At 34.7% G+C, this 9106-nt stretch overlaps 2 protein-coding genes across 3 annotated transcripts in view; both read right to left on the reverse strand.

Moving 5' to 3' along the window:
• Positions 1–657: 657 nt before the first annotated feature.
• On the reverse strand, positions 658–3124 carry LOC135619175 (UPF0603 protein OsI_019212, chloroplastic-like). The gene is made up of 3 exons (XM_065120928.1): positions 2676–3124; positions 2293–2485; positions 658–1092 (listed from the first exon to the last, which is right to left on the reverse strand). The coding sequence occupies exons 1-3, from the start codon at positions 3078–3080 to the stop codon at positions 845–847; spliced, it is 846 nt and encodes a 281-aa protein (XP_064977000.1). The 5' UTR covers positions 3081–3124; the 3' UTR covers positions 658–844.
• A 621-nt stretch (positions 3125–3745) lies between these two features.
• The window catches only part of LOC103977728 (probable methyltransferase PMT7), a 6111-nt gene continuing 750 nt past the window's right edge, over positions 3746–9106 (reverse strand). Inside the window, exons 2-8 of one of the 2 annotated variants that reach the window (XM_009393322.3) lie at positions 9088–9106; positions 8652–8941; positions 7377–7760; positions 5265–5511; positions 5043–5181; positions 4379–4538; positions 3746–4165 (exon numbers count right to left, since the gene is read on the reverse strand). The exon at positions 9088–9106 is cut by the window's right edge and continues 396 nt beyond it. In XM_009393322.3, coding sequence (XP_009391597.2) covers positions 4380–4538; positions 5043–5181; positions 5265–5511; positions 7377–7760; positions 8652–8941; positions 9088–9106 — 1238 coding nt within the window. In that variant the 3' untranslated portion in view covers positions 3746–4165; position 4379. Of the gene's footprint in view, positions 4208–4378; positions 4539–5042; positions 5182–5264; positions 5512–7376; positions 7761–8651; positions 8942–9087 lie in introns of both variants that reach the window. The other variant, XM_009393321.3, reaches the window with a different exon arrangement.

Consider the following 9106-nt stretch of genomic DNA (forward strand, 5'->3'; position numbering starts at 1 on the left):
TCTAAAACCAGTTCCCTGTTTTCAAGCACTGTCATCTCTCATCTTCCTAGATCTTTCAATAATGTTGTCATTTTTCGACAAACTTTGGCAGATCTCAATAATAAGGTATAGATTGTTCTTTGTTCAAAAAAAAAAAAAAAAGGAACAATCTAAACCCAATAGGTTCTAAACACTTAATATATATAGTTATCATGATTGGATTGGAGATTCATCCGACAATATCTGATGTCATGGGTTCATTGACTAAACTAATGGATCAAGTAATTAGATTATAGAATTAATATATTTTGAAAATAATATATACTATGTCAAAATTTTAAACAGTACATAACAACATAAAATTAATTTTTTGAGAGTGGAACTAAGTGCGACGATAAGATTGATCCAACAAGATTTGAGTTGTGAAAATGGTCTTTTTAAATATATATTGATCCTATATCTCGATTTGACGGGAGCATCATGGCTAACTTCACTCTTACTAAAATAATTTTTTGATATGATAATATAGTAATAGGAAGAAATTTGATGATACTTGAAGATTCTCGGTTTATGGGCAAGTTGTTTCCTTGTGAAAGGATTCTATTTTAGATAGGAAGAAATTTGAATGAAAGAGATTGTTATGTCACCTTAATTAACATATTGATAAAGCACTCGAAATACACAAATGACACTTTAACATGAACCCATTCCTTTACACGAGTAAGCTTTGATGATACATGAAGAAATGCAAGCCAAAGTGAATTGGCATACAATTTACAATCCAAAATTCTCTGCGCTTCAGTTCTCAGTAGATACAAATTTAAATTAGAATTTCCATCGCGCATGATTATTATACATGGAGAACCTACTTCTTGGAGACATAAGCATAATACTGTGCCATGGGAACCACAAAGGCAATCACTAGCAAACCTACAACTACGAGGGTAAATTGCCCTCGTTTCTCTTCTGTCTCTTCCTTAGATTTGAAATTGGATTCGCGCTTGTTGTCCTTGAACTTGGGTCCTCCGGGATCTGGCAGCCCATCAATGGCAGCAACTAGACGTTTGGCGGCACTAACTATAGCTTCATTATATCTCTCATCCGTAGCTAATACTGCAAGACAAAAGTATACAGCAATTGTAATCTATGAATAACTCACTTGTTTAAACTAGTTAGTTTTTGTGTTAAACAGTGAATTCACAGGTTTCCCAAGAGGAGAAATTAATCAAGTTTAATTCCTTTTTACAAATGAAGTTAAAGGTGGCACTTAATATGTAAAACAGAGAAAATAACAACAAATGCCCAAAGCTATGGACTACAACTAACAAATATTGCTCATGATGAGCTGCCTTATACTCGAAAATTCAGAGTATCAGTTCTATGATATGTCCAGATAGAAAATGTATCTAAAATTATGCCCAAATCCTTGCCTAAAACCCATTAGTTTGTTTAGCTATTGCAACTTAACTAAAACCATAGAATGAATGCTTATAAGCACAATGTTTCAGCATTGAACACGTTGGATACTGGGTTACTTTAGAATTTCAATCTTCAGCATGTAATTCCTCTCATAAATATAAGGTTTGAACTACCTTATTACGGTGAGCTATAATACATCAAGTAAATGATGAACAGATTATTTTCGCATACTGACGTATATGCTCCAGAGTCTTAGGTCATATATAGGTATCTCTGGAAAATGAGTAGGTTTCTAAGACAAATTCTTACATAAACTAAAAGAAATTGGTGGACATCAAATCCATGACTCAAAAGCTAAGATTCTGTGTGAGTTGAAAAGTTAATTCAGCAATGATTTATTATCCGAGCACATATTGGGCATACAACTCTAAAAGATACAGACAGAACATCCTATTTATGATCCAAGCTAATGACATAGGTGCTCTAAAATCACCAGTAGCTAAAATAAGCAATAGTTAGTATGAATGCACATGATATGTCCTTTCACTAAATCATGAACATAGAACTAGTGTAAAAACTTATATTGATGACAAAAAAATTTAAGCATTTATACTGCATTATATGTTGTTGGTTAATGACCGTTCATCATGGTTGCAAACATTGCAAAGAGCTTGAAATGCAAGACAAAATTCAGAAAATATCATATCACTAAGGATCCTCCAGGTAATATAATATTTCATGTTATACATATTAAAGCCAAGAACTACATCTTCATGCTTATATGTAAGCATCAATTTTATTAAGTAGAAAAGTTTAGATTAGAATATTACTTGCTTGGTGTGTGATTCTCTGTATAGAAGAAACTGTTTAATCCTTGAAAATTAATTGCCTTACCTGGAAGATTCTCAGACACAGTAGCATCCAGAATAGTATCTCCAACAGCTTGAACGAAGGCAGGTCCTCCTGTGATTGCCCCTTCTTTCTGGCTGGTAACCAGTACAACTATTCCCTTGTTGTTGCCTTCTTCTACTGTTGGATACCATTTCTCAAGCACCTGGTCAGCATACTCGAAAGCGTCCGCCTTGCTCTGGAAACCAAAATTATCAGCTGCAATTAGTTGTGGAAATATCTTGTTTGTCCTCCATAGCCAAGTATTGGTAACTTAAATGTATTATAAGCATAACAATGTAGCAAAATGCAGAACATAAGTCAGGGCATAATCGCAATTGAAATCACACATTCGAGTCATCTGGAAAGGGGAAATTGCTGCGACTCACCGTAAGCTTACGAAGAGTGATGAAATTGATGTGAACGTTCTTTCTCTTCTCGAGATCAGACATCAAACTTTTGAGATCCGATTTGGTCACGCGGCTAAGGACGCCGGCGTCATCGACGACGTACTCCACCGGAGGGCCCTCGCTCAGGACGTCGAACTCCGACGCGAGCGCCGGGGGGTCAAGGGACGGGACGGGGCAGAAGTTGATGGCCAGGGACAGGGCAGCAGTTGCCAGCCCATGATGGAGGTGGGAGATCCAGCTCCTTTTGTGGGGAGATGGAGCAGGAGAGGAGTTCTTGAGGGTGCAAAAGATGGGCTTGGAGAGGAGAGGTAGTCGGGGATGGTGAGAGGAGGGTTTGGGGAGGAGGAGGGGAGCGGAGGAGCAACGAGAGATGATGGTCTCCATTGAGGAGGAGGGGGGGGGGAGGAGAAGGAATGAAATGGAGGGAAAGGTCGAGATTTTTTAGGCGTTTGCGTCCTTTTTATTTGCTTATTCTTTTTGTTTGGCTGTCCGTTGGATTTGGTTACGATTTGGCGTGACGTGATTGGTTGGCTGGTTTTTTATGTGGATAAGGGTGACGTTTCCTAACGTCGGTTGGCTTTTAGATTATATACGTATATATGTACATATATACATATACGTATATATATACATACATATACATACACATACATATATATACATACACATACATATACATATATATATATATATACATACACATACATATACATATATATATATATATACATATATATATATATATACATATATATATATATATATATATATATATATATATATACATATATATATATATATATATATATATATATATATATAAGTCTAAAATATCAGACGGGTATCTCTGAGTTTTCATATTAAAAAAAAAACAAATTTAATCTAAACAACAAGGTCTCAGGCATAGAAATACAAGAGTAAGGCTTAGATACATGAAAAAACAAATTTGCAAGAATACAAACTACAAGTCAACTCTGCTCAGGTAGATATGCAAAATCACTATGCCATATTCATATTTCTTTTATAAAAATTTTTATGACTGGCATACATATATCACATCTGCAAACAATGCATTAAATATTGAAATGTCTTAACAGAAACATTGTCCTAAGGCATCAGAAAGGTACAAAGATATTAGCTAGACAAATTTTCACAAAACTTGATTCGGGAACACAATAAGATGCAAATAAAAGTAAACACAAATTATCAACTTAAAATGACAGTGTTAAGCCATACAGATGAAGAGAATGGAGGTTTTAGTTCAGATGCAATATCCAGATTTTTACTCTATCAGCAATAACCCAGTTTCAGTTGGAAACCGCCGCATTCTTAGTTTGTCAAACCATATCCCAAAACTTCTTCCACATGATGGTCTCTGAACTTGCACAATACATGGATTGGCAAACTTGATGATTAAGAATTGGTGTATTTGATGTCTAGCAACCACACGCCATAACCAATATTTGCCGCTGTAATTGCGTTCATTTAGAAACATATCATTCTTCTGCAAACTGAAGGAACATATGATAATTTGTCATATATCACAAATAAAAAACAATAAACCTGATATGCCAAACACCAAGAAAAAGGATTTTAACAGTTCACAAAATCCTTCAGTTTTGTGAACTTTTTTTTTTCAAAAGAAATTGAAAAAAAAAGAACAGTTCACAAAACCAGCTCACCTCAAACAATAGCCCAAAACTTCTTCCTGCAAACTAGCACGGGCTCCTTTTTCTTTTCCTCATTTTCCAACACATGTGATGTGACATCCCAAAGGAACTTAGGTGCAAGATTTCTGATTGTTGAAACAATAGACTCCTCATCTCTAATAATGATGAAGCCCTGGATAGGCATAGCATAGTAAAACAGGTTTAAGCCCACGATTCATAACAGCTGGGATAACTGAATAACTATTGGCAGAAGAGTGCTAAAAGGTTGGCATTTAGGAGAATACAAACAAATAACTTGTGCTTATCAGTGTTGTATAAGAAACAAGGCAGCTACCAAATTGAAGACCGATAAGCTTGAATTGTAAAGCAAGGTTTTATAATCTGCTTTTTTTATATAAGGTAAGTGACGAAAGGGGGATTCAAACCTAGGACCTTGTAATAAACCGTCAAAGTCTTAAACAAATAGGTTAGCTGACACCTTCAAAGTTCTATAATCCTATTCAACTTCTTTTTTTTCTCAAAAATAATTTCAGGAAGCCATAATTTGGTAAGATGTTCTCGGCATATAGATGACACATTTTTCTTTCAAGTAACTAAATGTTTCAACAAAAACTTTATAAGCTGAAAAAAAAAATTCATTATTTAAGTAAATAACTATTAGTAATTAAAGAGATACCTGAGGACGAATTATACGGTCCATCTCTAGCATAATATCTTCTATGCCACAACCTTCGCCACCGTCTTTGTAATGAGAAAAAAGATGAGAAGCATGGAGCAAATCATATGAACGTGGGTATGTTGAAAAAGGCATACACCTATAGAATAATTATTGAGTGATATTAATATTACTATGACAGAAAGAGTGATTAATGATAAACATATATTGACAACATCCCACCAGTCATGAAAAGCACCAACCAACCCACGATCGTAAATAGCAGAAAGGGTGTTACTCATGGTTGCTGGAACAATGTTCATTACCCACATGGGCAGAGTACTTAGTGCCACAGAAAATCCACCATAATAAGCATTCATGTCCATGACATTTCGAATCTCCGTCTTGTCGACACTGATCAATCTCCAGTATTCACGAACTTGTTCTTGCCAAAATCTATCACTCATATCAAATTTCTCCGGAGTGACCCCTATTGGGAATATAAAATATTAGTTATTATATCCAACAAGGTGACAAGCTTCAAACAAACAAGAGAATGCCCACATAACCAACAAGAAGATAAAATGTCCATATATGAATATATTAATCTGTAGCAACAGTAGACAGTAGTTTATGGTGCAATCATGATAACTAACAAATGCAAATGAAAATTGGCTATGAATATCTATATACATGTCCACTCAAGTTCAATACTGAATACTCGAATGGTAAATCCACACTCTTCAGAATGAACTAGGTTTTTTCTAGTGTCTATAAGCAAAATCCAGTCCTCATGATTGCTTAGGGTGTCCAGTGGAATAAAAATAGATGATGTAAATAACATCAGTGTGAAATTGTATAGACATAAGATTATCTTAGTAACTGAAACTTACGGTTTGATGTAAACATCACCCAAAAGAACAACTTACTTGTGGTGTAAATTGTAGAACACGGATCAACTCAAAACTTCCAATAAATTCAGGTTTGCTCATTTTATGGTCACTTGATGAACAAGTAGGAGATACGAAAAGGAAAATTTTGTTACCAGGCTCGTAAGATCTAGAACATGATGGTGCTGATCAGCACTCAGCTTTCATCATTCCAACTTGAATCTGAAATATTGATTTTTTCTTTAGTTAGGTATGTATCCTATCACAACCCCCTCATTTAGATATAGAGATTCCAAGTGAGGATCCTTAAAACTGAGAATAAACATAAATTAAAGATACAAGGATCAAGGTGATCTGTAGCCACAAAGAAAAGAAAATACAATACTGATCTCCTCACAAAGAAAAGGTGATCCGGAACTCCTCACTTATGAATTTTCATCTTGGGATGATTTGACCTATAGGCACTTTAGAAACTCACAGGATAAGTTTAACTAGTAAGTGGCCTATAAGCTACAGATTACTTTGATCATTTTGGATCACCAGTCTATATCCTTGAATATGGAGAATATTTGTTTTCACATATTTCTTTGTCAATTGAACTGATGTTGTGTACTAAACGAGAAACAATGAAGAAAAAGTATTTCATTAGGGGCAAGAACCAATTGGATAGGTCCAAATATTGGAAATGCATATATCTGAATTCACTCATAACAGTGGATAGAGAACTTGGACATGGATATTGGAAGGATATTAAATGCCATAACCATAAAAGTGTATGATAGACATGAATTTGAATGAATTTAAGGTGGACATATATGCCAATATCACAACAAATAGTTAAAGGTACTGTGGTAAACATACCAATTATATTTTTTGGGTAGTAACACTTTAAGGGAATTATGAGGAAGAAAAGAATGACCAGGAAATTTTAATAAATTCTTAAAATAAAAATATGTCATATAGTAACATAGGTAAAATTAACACTTTGAAAAGGAATATCAATTATAGAAATAATAATATGTAGAAGAAGTAAGGTTGTGCAATTTAAACCCTGGCGCTATATGTTCAAATCATAAAAATAATCTCTACAAGTAATATGAGGTAAGTTGCATAAGTTTGACCCTTCCCAAACCCCATGGTTAAGTCTTGTTCACTACCATGCCAATATAAGAAAGGTAAATCATTGGTATTTCATTTCTAGATGTCAAGCATGTTACACCATTCTACAAAACAGAATTGTTTACATGTCAGAGAGTGCAGTATTTACTGATCTGCTAAGCAGCACAAAATGAAACATGAAAATATATATTGATAGATCAAGTATGCCTATTCTACTTCCTTAATTATTTCAGATTTTGTTTCTTTCCCTCAGTGTTCTATTTTTCCTTAATGAAAACTGAAAGTAAGAGTAAAAAAGAGAAACTCTTAAAGTAGCTACATTGACAAGGCATAAACAAAAACCAACCTATCTTCTCGAGACTTTTTGAGTATATTGAAAGCCGTTCAGGCCTAGGAGGGAGTTTCTGAAAGTTTGATTGCTCAACAATCAATTTCAGACAGTTCCTCAGTGGACTTCTCCATGAAGGAACAGTATCATCCTCCGGCTCGCATACGGTTAACAGGTTCCTCTCTGCATTTTGCAGTCGGCATAAATCATTTTCTGGTTTGAGCCATATAGCAGTCTGGACTTGTTGAGCAATGAGCTTCCAGCACATTGCCGAGGTCAAATTTGATAGCTTCTCCCAAATCATTGGAAAATCTTTGTCCTTCCTATAAGCAGGTGGAGCAGAATAGACAAAATATCCATTTGGTCGTAATAAACGATCAACCTCTTTGAGCAGTATGCCATCTAAGACAGAATTGTAAAATAATTCAAGTAAACATCAAGATCCAAATGCATCATGTCAAATATGAGACCTCCACGTAACCTATCTACCCTTTCCACACAAAGATAAAAAAACTATACAGCATGCAGTTTGGAGAACGATGATGATTCTAATTTTGACAAATAAAAAATGAAAAGAGATAGAATCAAACCTTCAAGGCATATTGATTCTGCAAAACTATATCTGCAAAATCTCAAAAAAGCAATCTCAATAACTATCAAAATATGGGACTACATTGATACCACATGAAATGCCCTATAAACTGGTTCCCATAATTCTCAAGTGACTAAAAAGTTAAGATTCAATTTTCTTCTTTATTGAAATTATAGCCAATGATTTAAAGAAAGATTTCTCTTCAAGTTTGTTTTCTTAACTTGATAAATGCGACCTACAGAATTTTTGACATAAAACTCAATTAAGAGGCTAATTACTTGCCATGCTTGAGGAGAAAGACATGCATATATATAGACAATTGAAAGGCATAGAACAGCCTGGCATGTAAACAAAAGAAATAGTAATGTTCTTTGCATAATGCAATGTTATATACAAGACAAACAAAAGTGGGAATGAAATGATCTAAAGCATCTTTAAGACATAACTATCACCAAGAAAAAAAAAAAGTAGATTCCATGGATAAAAAGCTTCTCTGAACAGAAACATTTGACTGACAGCATGTGGCTGTCACATTAAGCAAATAAGACTTTTCCGCTGATAAACATCAATGAAAGTAAGTATATTATATATTTGATAAAAATCTAAGGTTTAAAAATGGGCAATGTTGTGAATATTGGTGACTTATGACACATGATATTTGGAAAAAAATGTTAAAAAGTAATAGTACAAGAAGAGATTACCATTTTCATGCCAATCAACACGGCAACGTGAACAATGAACCATCTCAAATGAGTTGCGAGGAAACGGCAATTGTTTTGTGGCGAGCACTGAGATCATCGCACCAATACCTCTCTCTAAAGCAAACTGAATCTGATTCTCGTGACCATCTTTTGGAGCAAATGACATTGTGTGAATGTCTAGTGGAAGAAGATAAGCCGAAAAGCTGGCAACGCCACAACCAACATCCAAAACTTGAAAAACTCCTGCTGTACGTAGATCACCTGTTTCATTTGTTGTCATGTTTCCCAGCCTGCATTCAGCAATCAGAGATAGGCAAATCTGAACTATTCACAGTATATTTTTCACGAACCGAGTCTCTGACAAATCAAAAGCCCAACTTCAAGCTAAAATTTTCTGCACAACGTAGCATCTAAAAGGTCCAAATGCACATGCTACCTCTCAATATACTCGGAAG

The sequence above is a fragment of the Musa acuminata genome, chromosome BXJ1-3 (assembly GCF_036884655.1).
Source record: "Musa acuminata AAA Group cultivar baxijiao chromosome BXJ1-3, Cavendish_Baxijiao_AAA, whole genome shotgun sequence".
In the NCBI taxonomy this organism is placed as follows: domain Eukaryota; kingdom Viridiplantae; phylum Streptophyta; class Magnoliopsida; order Zingiberales; family Musaceae; genus Musa; species Musa acuminata.

Coding starts and splice junctions, on each gene's coding strand:
- LOC135619175 (XM_065120928.1), bottom strand. CDS start 3,080: ATGGAGACCATCATCTCTCGTTGCTCCTCCGCTCCCCTCCTCCTCCCC. Junction 2,486..2,675: donor TCACTCTTCGTAAGCTTACG/GTGAGTCGCAGC, acceptor TTTGGTTTCCAG/AGCAAGGCGGACGCTTTCGA. Junction 1,093..2,292: donor TGTGTCTGAGAATCTTCCAG/GTAAGGCAATTA, acceptor TTTGTCTTGCAG/TATTAGCTACGGATGAGAGA.